Consider the following 14,782-nt stretch of genomic DNA (forward strand, 5'->3'; position numbering starts at 1 on the left):
CAGGTTTACTTATAACCTTTCTTAAACTACATACGGAGCAAACGATTAAAAAGACAAATATCAATAATGATAAAACAAATAATTATAAATACGAGAAGGGGGGGAAGAAAACAAATGCAAAAGCATCCTACCTGAATAGCGGGTTTCACAGTAGCCTGCGTTTTGGCCGAGCCAACATTCTTCTCATCTTGGTCCTCTACAATCTTAACTTTTCTATTCGGACGACATTCCCGTATCAGGACTAGAGACTAAACATTTCCCCTCTGGTGGCACTGTTGCCACTAAGTTTTTCCAGTTTATGGGCTCCAGCCCGTGATTTGGTGTCACGAACATTACCAACATTCTTCTTCTATGCCTTTTCATCTTTTTTAAAGTCATTCACAGCTTTATTAGAAAGCGGAATACGCTATTGACCCGGAAGACACTGGGCCGCCTTGTGGGACTCCCAGTCACGGCCGGTTGTGATACAGCCTGGATTTGAACCAGGGTGTCTGTAGTGACGCCTCAAGCACTAAGATGCAGTGTCTTAGACCGCTGCACCACTCAGGAGACGTAATAATCCAGTGATTTTGTCATTACTGTGGAAATTATATTTTAAATGTTTATTTATTTATTTATTTATTTTTTCAATTGAGATACATTTGCCTGCATCTTTATGTGCGCTAATATCATAGGCTAATGTATTTGGTGCTAATTCACCACCTGAGTAAGTGGAAACTCAAAACACATGAACTAGATCAGTAACTCTAAAGATAATACCTACTCATAGTAGTCGTATATTAATCTAACAGTACATTTTAATACTTAAGTTGTCCAAAAAAAATCCCCATCAAATTCAGTCAGTTGAAGCTAGAAATATTTTTGTGCATGTGCTGCGTCTCGATCCAGCGTTTCTGCCTGTCGGGCCTTCCGCCTCTTGGGTGGAAAGTGACCGTGTCTCACCTCTCTCCCTCCAGAGAACGACCGTGTCTCACCTCTCTTCCTCTCTCCCTCCAGAGAACGACCGTGTCTCACCTCTCTTCCTCCAGAGAACGACCGTGTCTCACCTCTCTCCCTCCAGAGAACGACCATGTCTCACCTCTCTTCCTCTCTCCCTCCAGAGAACGACCGTGTCTCACCTCTCTCCCTCCAGAGAACGACCGTGTCTCACCTCTCTTCCTCTCTCCCTCCAGAGAACGACCGTGTCTCACCTCTCTCCCTCCAGAGAACGACCATGGGTGACACCTGTCCGTCTGTCTGTCTACCTGTCTCACATTTCTCTCTCTCTCTCTGTCTGTCTCTCTCTCCAGATAAACCAGAGAACTATGACGTTTGGTACGAGAGTCGCTTCGAGGACTGTGACAAAGAGGCCTGCCTGTCCTTCTCCAAGGAGTCTCTGTGTAACCGCGTCACCGTGGACCACAACTACTACGCCGTGTGTCAGAACCTGCTGTCGCGTTACGCCACGTGGCGAGGGACCACCGGCGGCCTGCTCCACGACCCCCCCGCCCACATAGCCAAAGACGGCCAGCTAGAAGCTCTGTTGGACGAATGCACCAACCCTAAAAAACGCTACGGACGCTTCACGGCCGCCAAGGAGCTGAGAGACTACCTCACCCAGCTAGTGGCCGCCTCCTCCGTCACGGCGAGGTAATGAACAGAGCTGGCGGTTAGCGGTGGCCTGCATCTCGGCCGGGCGGTTGATCGGGGTTAGGTTTGGGTTTGACCCCCCCCCCCCCCCCTCCTCCCCCCTGACCTTGTCCCCGGGAACGTTTGAACCTTGACACTCACTTCAAGTCCAGGAGGTCTCCGCCCCCCACTGGTCACACGACGGCAGAAGCTTTGATCGGTCCTCTCCTCTCCTGGTGGAAACCAACCAGGACAGCTTCAGAGGAGATGTTTAAACTGAACTGACTGTGGTAGCTGGTCAGAATGAAGTGGTTTTGAGCTGAAGGACCAGGAGAAAGAGGATCAGCGACTAAGGGGAGCTTTAACCCGTGGTTAGGTTAACATGGACTGTACATGACTTCTCTCCTCCGCCAAGCCCAGACCCTCTCTGTTTATCCATCAGGACTCTTGTGTTTGCTAACATTTTATCTTAACCATTTTTTTTTGTTTTGTGGGGGGGGGGGGGGGGGGGGGGGGGTTGATTGAATCAGAACAGGAGCATGATTACATTTCTGCTGGGGTGTGTATGGTCTGGCAGGAGGAGGACGGTCACTAGCTCAACTCTGCTAGTTTTCCCACATAGAGACCTGAGCACCGCAGGGTTAACAGAGGAAGGAAAAAGCCCTTGGCTATAAAAAAAAAAGCCCTTTTACTTCCTGCTACTCTAATCGATCACTTGATTTCCAGTTCCCCTGAAGTCGGGCAATCAACGTTTTTATATAGGGAGGGAGGAATAGAAAAGTAACAGGATAGTGATGCCAATGAGGACTGTGGTGAGGACTATGGTGAGGACTGTGGTGGTGTCTGATATTAGATGTTGTGTGTGTGTGTGTGTGTATATATATATATATATATATATATATACATACATACATACCAAAGAGGCTATATGAAACACTGAACTACCCCCCAGTACCATGACACAGTGCTGTTCTGATCCTGTATGACTGCCCACAGGAACCTTCCATCTGTCTAGCAACACAATCTGCATAGGAACGATTTGTATGAATCCAACTTAAGCCCAGGGTTAACCAAGCTCCCTTCTCTGTGTTAAATCACAACTAAGCCCAGGGCCAGGGTTAACCAAGCTCCCTACTCTGTGTTAAATCACAGCTAAGCCCAGGGTTAACCAAGCTCCCTTCTCTGTGTTAAATCACAGCTAAGCCCAGGGTTAACCAAGCTCCCTACTCTGTGTTAAATCACAGCTAAGCCCAGGGCCAGGGTTAACCAAGCTCCCTACTCTGTGTTAAATCACAACTAAGCCCAGGGTCAGGGTTAACCAAGCTCCCTACTCTGTGTTAAATCACAACTAAGCCCAGGGTCAGGGTTAACCAAGCTCCCTACTCTGTGTTAAATCACAGCTAAGCCCAGGGTCAGGGTTAACCCAGCTCTCTTCTCTGTGTTAAATCACAGCTAAGCCCAGGGTCAGGGTTAACCAAGCTCCCTACTCTGTGTTAAATCACAGCTAAGCCCAGGGCCAGGGTTAACCCAGCTCCCTTCTCTGTGTTAAATCACAGCTAAGCCCAGGGTTAACCAAGCTCCCTACTCTGTGTTAAATCACAGCTAAGCCCAGGGTTAACCAAGCTCCCTACTCTGTGTTAAATCACAGCTAAGCCCAGGGTTAACCAAGCTCCCTACTCTGTGTTAAATCACAGCTAAGCCCAGGGTTAACCAGGCTCCCTACTCTGTGTTAAATCAGTGATTAACTTCAAGAGATAAATAAAGGAAGGATGGATGCATTTTCAAAGTATTCAAACAGACCCTAAGATTTGGGCCACAGTATGAATGTCGCATTGCCGTTGCAGATGGACTGCAGTACCTACAGAGGCTGTAATTGATAAATGACTCCATGTCTGACTGTTTGAAAAGGGAAATGCTGATCCTGTCTTGTTCTGTGCGTTTTATCTACTTCCTCAACAACCCAGATTTGGCTCCTCACATGTTGTAATTTCACAGCTCTGAGTTTTGGGTTCAGTATTAAACGTTGCCTCCTCACCGCTCAGCGTCACTTTGAGCCATCAAGCTTTAAATGGGCTGTATTTTTCATCTCCAACAAATTAGTACATTTGGGTTGATTTTGCACTTGGTGGACCAATAAATTAAAGCCCAAGTAATCATCATGTACTGTATGTTAATTTGAATAGTGAGAAGTTTTTGTTGTAGCTCAGCGTCCTTTCATCTCAGAGCTAGAGAACAGAAAAACAACGTCCTTTCGTCTCAGAGCTAGAGAACAGAAAAACAACGTCCTTTCGTCTCAGAGCTAGAGAACAGAAAAACAACGTCCTTTCGTCTCAGAGCTAGAGGACAGAAAAACAACGTCCTTTCGTCTCAGAGCTAGAGGACAGAAAAACAACGTCCTTTCGTCTCAGAGCTAGAGGACAGAAAAACAACGTCCTTTCGTCTCAGAGCTAGAGGACAGAAAAACAACGTCCTTTCGTCTCAGAGCTAGAGAACAGAAAAACAACGTCCTTTCGTCTCAGAGCTAGAGGACAGAAAAACAACGTCCTTTCGTCTCAGAGCTAGAGGACAGAAAAACAACGTCCTTTCGTCTCAGAGCTAGAGGACAGAAAAACAACGTCCTTTCGTCTCAGAGCTAGAGGACAGAAAAACAACGTCCTTTCGTCTCAGAGCTAGAGGACAGAAAAACAACGTCCTTTCGTCTCAGAGCTAGAGAACAGAAAAACAACGTCCTTTCGTCTCAGAGCTAGAGAACAGAAAAACAACGTCCTTTCGTCTCAGAGCTAGAGAACAGAAAAACAACGTCCTTTCGTCTCAGAGCTAGAGGACAGAAAAACAACGTCCTTTCGTCTCAGAGCTAGAGAACAGAAAATCAATGTCCAACAGTCAGTGCTGTACACTACATTCTATATAGACAGTGTCCCCCCCAAAGGGTACCCTATTCCCTATATAGTGCACTACTTTTGACCAAAGCCCTCTGGCTCTAAATCGGGAATAGGGTGCCATTTGAGAGGTCTATAAACACAATCAGATTAGTAATTTACAGTCAATACAATCCACCATACAGTACATGTACTGTTTCTTATGTAGTGCGCTACTATAGTAGCCTAGCTAAACCAGCCTGATTCCCTATATAGAGCGCTACTATAGTAGCCTAGCTAAACCAGCCTGATTCCCTATATAGAGCGCTACTATAGTAGCCTAGCTAAACCAGCCTGATTCCCTATATAGAGCGCTACTATAGTAGCCTAGCTAAACCAGCCTGATTCCCTATATAGAGCGCTACTATAGTAGCCTAGCTAAACCAACCAGGCTGGTTTAGCTAGGCTACTATAGTAGCGCTCTATATAGGGAATCAGGCTGGTTTAGCTAGGCTACTATAGTAGTGCACTATATAGGGAATAGGGTGCCATTTGGGACGCACCTTGTTTTATAGCTTGTTTTGGAATGTTTCCTGTTTCCCTGGCCTGGAGGACTGTGATTGGTTCGTTCTGCTGTTTGAGGAGGGATTTGTATGTGCGTAAATAACTGTTCGCTTTTGTACTGTAATTTTTCATTTGAGTATTATATCAGCAGTGTCTGATTTTACTGTGCCTTTCATTCGAAAGTTGTATTTACAACTTTTTAGTGGGTTTAAATATTAATATATATATATATATATATATACATATACTTACCTGGTGTGTTGTTGACTTTTCTGTCAATCGCTGACTCTCTGTCATTACCTTCACTCAGGTTGTCACTACAGGTGTTTTCAGGTGTTTTTGACTGCAGGTTATGATTGGCCTAAATTACTTTTCAAAACTCATTTATTTATTTCCATCACTCACTCTTATGCCCGACTGTGAGCGCATCCCGACAGGCGCTTTTCTGCGCCTCCATTGTATTTTGACTCTGTTTTGTGTGTATCTGCAAGTGTGTGCTAGTTGTGTGTGGCTCAACTTTGTTAACACTCACCTGACCCTATCCCGCTGTGACCCGCTCCCGACCCTAACCCGCTGTGGCCCGCACCCGCAATTGCTAATAACCCATCCACAGCCGCCAGACTATATGTGATGAAGTGAAATGTGTGGCCCGCACCAGACCCTAACCCGCTGTGTCCCGCTCCAGACCCTAACCCGCTGTGTCCCGCTCCAGACCCTAACCCGCTGTGGCCCGCACCAGACCCTAACCCGCTGTGGCCCGCACCAGACCCTAACCCGCTGTGGCCCGCACCAGCTCTTAACCCGCTGTGGCCCGCACCAGCTCTTAACCCGCTGTGTCCCGACCCTAACCCGCTGTGGCCCGCACCAGACCCTAACCCGCTGTGGCCCGCACCAGACCCTAACCCGCTGTGGCCCGCACCAGACCCTAACCCGCTGTGTCCCGCACCAGACCCTAACCCGCTGTGTCCCGCTCCAGACCCTAACCCGCTGTGTCCCGCACCAGACCCTAACCCGCTGTGTCCCGCACCAGACCCTAACCCGCTGTGTCCCACACCCGCTCTTAACCCGCTGTGTCCCGAACCTAACCCGCTGTGTCCCGCACCAGACCCTAACCCGCTGTGGCCCGCACCAGACCCTAACCCGCTGTGTCCCGCACCAGACCCTAACCCGCTGTGTCCCGCACCAGACCCTAACCCGCTGTGTCCCACACCCACTCTTAACCCGCTGTGTCCCGAACCTAACCCGCTGTGTCCCACACCAGACCCTAACCCGCTGTGACCCGCACCAGACCCTAACCCGCTGTGGCCCGCACCAGACCCTAACCCGCTGTGGCCCGTACCAGACCCTAACCCGCTGTGGCCCGCACCAGACCCTAACCCGCTGTGTCCCGCACCAGACCCTAACCCGCTGTGACCCGCACCCGACCCTAACCCGCTGTGGCCCGCACCAGACCCTAACCCGCTGTGGCCCGCACCAGACCCTAACCCGCTGTGGCCCGCTCCCGACCCTAACCCGCTGTGGCCCGCACCCGACCCTAACCCGCTGTGACCCGCACCCGACCCTAACCCGCTGTGACCCGCTCCCGACCCTAACCCGCTGTGACCCGCTCCCGACCCTAACCCGCTGTGGCCCGCTCCCGACCCTAACCCGCTGTGGCCCGCACCCGACCCTAACCCGCTGTGGCCCGCACCTGACCCTAACCCGCTGTGTCCCGCACCAGACCCTAACCCGCTGTGACCCGCACCAGACCCTAACCCGCTGTGACCCGCACCAGACCCTAACCCGCTGTGGCCCGCACCAGACCCTAACCCGCTGTGGCCCGCACCTGACCATAACCCGCTAATAGAGAAAATGTTTCTGCTTATAATTTGACATTTTGTTTGGCTATTTGTCAACTTGTCTAAAATCAGATACGTGCAGTTTCTCTTCTGTCATTATATGTTGCCCTCGAAGAATAAATAAACCTTTGCTCACCTGAATAATGTCATAAATCTATAGAATGAATGCGTACATTTAGTTGACGTCTGTAAAGTTCTCTGTCATCTCTTCTTCTTTCACAGAGCAAAGGCATTTAGGGACCGAGGTGAAAATGCAATAACTTTCCAAATGAAATCAGTTTGACCGGTTGTAAGGAAATAGAAAGCTGTGAAAACAACCCAACATGTTTCTGATAGATTTCAGGTCAGCTTGGATGCATATTTTATGTGGTTGAAATACTATCAGCTGTTACGATTCTGATAAAGATAGGGACCGTCTGTAAAGGTGCTGTCTTTATCAGCATCATAACAGCCGATAGTATTTCAACCACAGTTAGGGACCGTCTGTAGAGGTGCTATTTTCTTTTAACTAAACATTTGCATTCTCTCAAGATGCTGAAAGAAATAAATCTTATTTCTCCACTCCTGTTCCCGAGTTATAATGTTGCCTACATTTGGTGTATCCCTTTACTGCAAGAAATGCTTCATTCTGCAGGAGTTAATATTAAGGCTATGTGAGAGGTTATAGACCTACAGTCAGTGTCCAGTCAGTTTCCATATAAGCCATCTGAACAATAGGCTACAGTTCCCTTGATGTGCCATAGGCATATTTGTTTATTTAGTGAAATAAAGGTTAAATAAAAAAAGGTACAAAATGAAGTCCACGTCTTGTGACTGTCTAATTTGTATAGCTCCTTGTAATCATCACACATAACATAGCCAGCACTGCTGTAGCTGGAAACGGCAGATTTATTTATGGAATATCTACATAGGCGTACAGAGGCCCATTATCAGCAACCATCACTCCTGTGTTCCAATGGCACGTTGTGTTAGCTAATCCAATTTTATTATTTTAAAAGGCTAATTGATAATTAGAAAACCCTTTTGCAATTATGTTAGCACAGCTGACAACTGTTGTTCTGATTAAAGAAGCAATAAAACTGGAGCATCAGCATTTATGGGTTCGATTACATGCTCAAAATGGCAAGAAACAAAGGACTCTCTTCTGAAACTCGTCAGTCTATTCTTGTTCTGAGAAATGAAGGCTATTCCATGCGATAAATTGCCAAGAAACTGAAGATCTCGTACAACGCTGTGTACTACTCCCTTCACAGAACAGCGCAAACTGGCTCTAACCAGAACAGAAAGAGTAGTGGGAGGCCCCGGTGCACAACTGAGCAAGAAGACAAGTACATTAGTGTTTAGTTTGAGAAACAGACACCTCACAAGTCCTCAACTGGCAGCTTCGTTAAATAGAACCTGCAAAACACCAGTCTCAACGTCAACAGTGAAGAGCCGACTCCGGGATGCTGGCCTTCGAGGCAGAGTTGCAAAGAAAGAGCCATATCTCAGACTGGCCAATAAAAAATAAAAGATTAAGATGGGCAAAAGAACACAGGAACTTCCAGGATTTAATGTCAGTCGTTAGTTCCACCCCAGGCTTTAACTACTGACATCAAAGCCTGGGTAGAACTAACTACTGACATCACAGCCTGGGGTGGAACTAACTACTGACATCACAGCCTGGGGGTAGAACTAACTACTGACATCACAGCGGGCTGGGGTAGAACTAACTACTGACATCACAGCCTGGGGTAGAACTAACTACTGACATCACAGCCTGGGGTGGAACTAACTACTGACATCACAGCCTGGGGTGGAACTAACTACTGACATCACAGCCTGGGGTAGAACTAACTACTGACATCACAGCCTGGGGTAGAACTAACTACTGACATCACAGCCTGGGGTAGAACTAACTACTGACATCACAGCCTGGGGTGGAACTAACTACTGACATCACAGCCTGGGGTAGAACTAACTACTGACATCACAGCCTGGGGTGGAACTAACTACTGACATCACAGCCTGGGGTGGAACTAACTACTGACATCACAGCCTGGGGTAGAACTAACTACTGACATCACAGCCTGGGGTAGAACTAACTACTGACATCACAGCCTGGGGTAGAACTAACTACTGACATCACAGCCTGGGGTAGAACTAACTACTGACATCACAGCCTGGGGTAGAACTAACTACTGACATCACAGCCTGGGGTGGAACTAACTACTGACATCACAGCCTGGGATGGAACTAACTACTGACATCACAGCCTGAGGTGGAACTAACTACTGCTCCAGCCAGCAGCTAAATGACAAGCTTCATGACTGCACGTATCTACAGTACTGCACGTATCTACAGTACTGCACGTATCTACAGTACTACACGTATCTACAGTACTACACGTATCTACAGTACTGCACGTATCTACAGTACTACACGTATCTACAGTACTACACGTATCTACAGTACTACACATCTACAGTACTGCACATATCTACAGTACTACACGTATCTACAGTACTACACGTATCTACAGTACTACACATATCTGTCGCTATGTACAATACTACACGTATCTGTTGCTATGTACAGTACTACACATATCTACACTACTACACGTATCTGTTGCTATGTACAGTACTACACATATCTACAGTACTACACATCTATAGTACTACACGTATCTGTCGCTATGTACAGTACTACACGTATCTGTTGCTATGTACACTACTACACATCTACAGTACTACACATCTATAGTACTACACGTATCTGTCGCTATGTACACTACTACACATATCTACACTACTACAAGTATCTGTCGCTACGTACACTACTACACATATCTACACTACTACACGTATCTGTCGCTACGTGCAGTACTACACATATCTGTCGCTATGTACACTACTACACGTATCTGTCGCTACGTGCAGTACTACACATATCTACACTACTACACGTATCTGTCGCTACGTGCAGTACTACACATATCTATAGTACTACACGTATCTGTCGCTACGTGCAGTACTACACATATCTATAGTACTACACGTATCTGTCGCTATGTACACTACTACACATCTGTCGCTATGTACACTACTACGCGTATCTGTCGCTATGTACAGTACTACACATATCTACAGTACTACACGTATCTGTCGCTACGTGCAGTACTACACATATCTACACTACTACAGGTATCTGTCGCTACGTGCAGTACTACACATATCTACACTACTACAAGTATCTGTCGCTACGTGCAGTACTACACATATCTACAGTACTACAAGTATCTGTCGCTACGTGCAGTACTACAAGTATCTGTCGCTACGTACAGTACTACACATATCTACAGTACTACACGTATCTGTCGCTACGTGCAGTACTACACATATCTACACTACTACAGGTATCTGTCGCTACGTGCAGTACTACACATATCTACACTACTACACGTATCTGTCGCTACGTGCAGTACTACAGGTATCTGTCGCTACGTGCAGTACTACAAGTATCTGTCGCTACGTGCAGTACTACACATATCTACACTACTACAGGTATCTGTCGCTACGTGTAGTACTACACATATCTACACTACTACACGTATCTGTCGCTACGTGCAGTACTACAGGTATCTGTCGCTACGTGCAGTACTACAAGTATCTGAGGTGATGAAGGAGCCTTGTGTTTTTGTTGACTACCTGGGGAACTCTACTTGGGTTGCGAAACCAAACAGAAGTTAACGCAGCCAAACATTAAACGGACCTAATTTGGTCCAACAGAAACTAGTTTTCATTGCAAAAAAAAACATTTTGCTACGGTGTGCGACAAATGAATACACCCCTTGGGGTTGGTGCCAGCTGGGTTAACTGCCATTACCGTTTATTTTGTGTTCTGTGGGCGTCCTCTCTGTTCCCATTAGTTTAAATAAACATGTGACCAGTTCAGCCCATTCCTCTGGGTTTGTATTGGTGGGGAATAATGTAGAAAAGGGAGCTTGGCAGGTTTACGTCCTAGTCTGAGAGAAACATCTGGAAATATTATTTCATTGTTTGTTTTTTTTTTAACATTTTGAATGGACTAAAGTGGCTGATGGCTACACGTAGAAAACAACCTGCTCGCAAACTTCTCCGTTTTATAAAATGGAAAACATCCAGACAAATCACTGAATTTCAAAGCTGATATTTTAGAAATACATATCTACACTGGTTGTGAAAATACTTTACTTTCACAATTACCAAGGTAAAAATCCAGATGTATTTATTTTTGTGTTTTTGAATAGTTGTGTTCAGTATTGGATAATGAGAGGCTTATGTTGCATTCTGCAAGCCCAGCAGCGTCAACACGTGTGTCCGATATTTAATGCAGCTGTCAGAGAAAGAGGAATCGCTGGCGGTTCAAAACAGATAGAGCTTTATGATTTGTGCTTTCTGTCAAGTCATCTGACTGGCTATCAGCAGCAGACTATTTTAAATCCTCACAGACTGCAGTTTATCAGCCGAGGTGTGAGGGAGGGAGGGGAGGGAGAAGAGAGAGGAGGAGAGGGGGAGAGGGGAGAGGGGAGAGGAGGAGAGGGGAGAGGAGGGGGAGAGGGGAGAGGAGGAGAGGGGAGAGGAGGGAGAGGAGGGAGAGGAGGGGAGGGGAGAGGAGAGGAGGGAGAGAGGAGGAGAGGGGAGAGGAGGAGAGTGGAGAGGAGGGAGAGGAGGGAGAGGAGGGGAGGGGAGAGGAGAGGAGAGGAGAGGAGAGGAGAGGAGAGGAGAGGAGAGGAGAGGAGAGGAGGGGAGGGGGCGCATTGTTAAGGGTTCTGCAACCCTATTATCTAAATCTCTACATGACTTTAACCTCGCCTGTCATATACCCGGGCCTGGCAAGGAGCAGATATCGTATTTAGGCCAACTGAGAGTGGGAGAGGGAGAGAGAATAGAGCGTGAGGATAGAGAGAGAGAGAGCGAGGGGGGATAGAGAAAGAGAAAGAGCGAGGGGGGATAGATAGAGAGAGAGAGAGAGAGAGAGCAAGGGGGGATAGAGAGAGAGCGAGTGGGGATAGAGAGAGAGCGAGGGGGGATAGATAGAGAGAGAGAGAGGCAGAGAGAGAGAGGCAGAGAGAGCCTTCCTGTGTTCGATTACAGCAGCAGAAGTGGTGAATAATGAGGGGGGGAAACCAATAGACCAGCATCCTGGTAGAGCCTGTTACTCTTTCTGCTAGTTTGATGTCTATTTCAAGCTTCACCAGCCACAGCAGAGAGAGAGAGAGAGAGAGAGAGAGAGACATCTTTAGATATGGATGAACCTATATTTTCATACAGAAAATAAATGTGGCCAGTGGTGTTGTGTTGCGCCCAAGACAGGACATAAATAACAGTGTGTGGAGAGGTAGGGAGCCACATGGCCTCTGAGAGCACATGGCCCTGTTCTGGGGCCTCTCCGGTGTTTAACTGGAAGGAGGGAGAGAGAGAGAGAAAGATTATGTGTATCTCAAATGACACCCTATTCCCTACTTAGTACACTACTTCTGACCAGTACCCGTAGGGCTCTAGTCAAAAGTAGTGCACTATACAGGGCCCTAATAGTACACTGTATAGGGATTAGCGTGCCATTTGGAATGCATCCGGTTCTGAAAGAAGCAAAGTTTGATGGCGTCCTGTCTTCCTTGTTATGATATCATCACTAACGTAACAGATTTGGCTAGCGGAGACAGAGGGCAGTGTTCCTATCATTGATTATACATGTGTAATTAAAATGTCTTAGATCAGTGATCACTGTGACGAGGAAAATGACATACTTATTTTTCATGAGTTTGAACAAGGCCTAGAGAGAGAAGAGGAGGGGAAGAGAGAAGTAGGGTGGTGTCAGAGAGAGGAGAGGAGGGTTAAGGGAGAGGTGGCGAGGAGGGGTTGGATGCCTACATTTGACAGAGAACTTTCTGTAGCGGAGAGGGATGGGAAAGGGGGAGATATGGTTGGGGCCGGAGAGAGGAGGGGTTGGAGATAGTTAGGAGGGGTTGTGGTCGGAGAGAGGAGGGGTTGGAGAGAGTTAGGAGGGGTTGGGGTCGGAGAGAGGAGGGGTTGGGGTCGGAGAGAGGAGGGGGAGAGGGGAGGGGTTGGGGTCGGAGAGAGGAGGGGGGAGAGAGGAGGGGTTGGGGTCGGAGAGAGGAGGGGGGAGAGAGGAGGGGTTGGGGTCAGAGAGAGGAGGGGGGAGAGAGGAGGGGTTGGGGTCAGAGAGAGGAGGGGTTGGGGTCAGAGAGAGGAGGGGGGAGAAAGGAGGGGTTGGGGTCAGAGAGAGAGGGGTTGGGATCAGAGAGAGGAGGGGTTGGGGTCAGAGAGAGGAGGGGGGAGAGAGGAGGGGTTGGGGTCAGAGAGAGGAGGGGGGAGAGAGGAGGGGTTGGGGTCAGAGAGAGGAGGGGTTGGGGTCAGAGAGAGGAGGGGGGAGAGAGGAGGGGTTGGGGTCAGAGAGAGGAGGGGGGGAGAGGAGGGGTTGGGGTCAGAGAGAGGAGGGGGGAGAGAGGAGGGGTTGGGGCGATGGGGGTCAGGTTTGATGGGGGTGAGGTTCCTTGTGCCTAGGAGAAGTTGGAAAACAGACAGCATCCTGCTGCAGAAAGACAAGGTCAACAGTAGCATAGCAACACACACAAACAGACACACAGACAAGACACCCACAAGCAGTCAACAGTGGCATAACAAAACACACACACAGTCAACCGTAGGGTAGCGCTGCTGCAGGCTAGAACACCTGGTCATCTTCAAAGAGGAGCCCAGGGACACAATGAATGAGGGGCTATACTTCCTGAAGTCTGAGGACACTCTGTCCAATGATGGAGGTGCTATATTTGCCTAAAGCCTGACGCTGCCTGAAGCCTGACGCCGCCTGAAGCCTGACGCCGCCTGACGCCGCCTGACGCCGCCTGACGCCGCCTGACGCCGCCTGAAGCCGCCTGAAGCCGCCTGACGCCGCCTGACGCCGCCTGACGCCGCCTGACGCCGCCTGACGCCGCCTGACACCGCCTGACGCCGCCTGACGCTGCCTGACGCCGCCTGACGCTGCCTGACGCCGCCTGACGCCGCCTGACGCTGCCTGACGCCGCCTGACGCTGCCTGACGCCGCCTGACGCTGCCTGACGCTGCCTGAAGCCTGACGCTGCCTGAAGCCTGATGCTGCCTATTTAAACCTTGAGTTTCAGTTTCCCAATAAAATATTTATTTAAAGAGGAGTAATGACAGCAGAAAAATAAATAATTTTGAGATAGATACTAGATTTTCTCCCGTTGATGTTCATTCCCATGACCCCAATGCGCCGCACTGAATAGCCTCCGTTTTGCAAGCTCCGACCGAACTTTACTATTTTGTGATTCTTTTGTAGTTTATTTATTATGTATTTTCACAATGTATCCGCTATTATTTCTTACAGACAACAAGAACTTTTGAACATCAGACCAGCAGTTACATACTGTACCTCAATTCTGTCTTCAACTTCGACTCATCTGCCCTGGGCTCTTTCTATAATTACGACACAATTTTCGGGCTACCCAAGAAGAAACGGCAGCGTCACAGAGGCAAAAGAGAGGTGATCCTGGCGAGATTAAGGTGAAAGGCAAAACCGGCCACTTCTTCCTTCCATTCTACGTACTGGCCAATGTACACTCACTTAATAATTAGATGGATCGTGGATTTACTACCAATGGTAGTCTCGGGAACTGCAATATTCTCCTGCTTTTCTGAAACATGGCTCTTGGACAAGATACCCCCTTCCCCCCCCCCATGGCTATCCAACTTGATGGATTCTCCATTCACCGTGTGGACAGGACATTTAAGAGGGGGAGTGGTTTGCCTCTTCATCAAAAACTGGTGTGCTGCTGACTCGGTAGCGCGGTAGAAGTGTCGACCCGTTGTTCACCCGTCTCGGTCAAATGCCGACCCTTCAACCTCCTGA

At 48.2% G+C, this 14,782-nt stretch overlaps 1 protein-coding gene across 2 annotated transcripts in view; it reads left to right on the forward strand.

Moving 5' to 3' along the window:
• LOC106579747 (divergent protein kinase domain 2A) overlaps window positions 1–7,429 on the forward strand; it is an 84,306-nt gene extending 76,877 nt beyond the window's left edge. For both annotated transcript variants that reach the window (XM_045702852.2, XM_045702851.2), the window contains exon 4: window positions 1,290–7,429. In XM_045702852.2, the coding sequence (XP_045558808.1) occupies window positions 1,290–1,633 (344 nt within the window). In that variant the 3' untranslated portion in view covers window positions 1,634–7,429. The remainder of the gene's footprint in view (window positions 1–1,289) is intronic.
• The last annotated feature ends 7,353 nt before the right edge of the window (window positions 7,430–14,782 follow it).

Source organism: Salmo salar, chromosome 19 (assembly GCF_965601325.2).
Source record: "Salmo salar chromosome 19, fSalSal1, whole genome shotgun sequence".
NCBI lineage: Eukaryota > Metazoa > Chordata > Actinopteri > Salmoniformes > Salmonidae > Salmo > Salmo salar.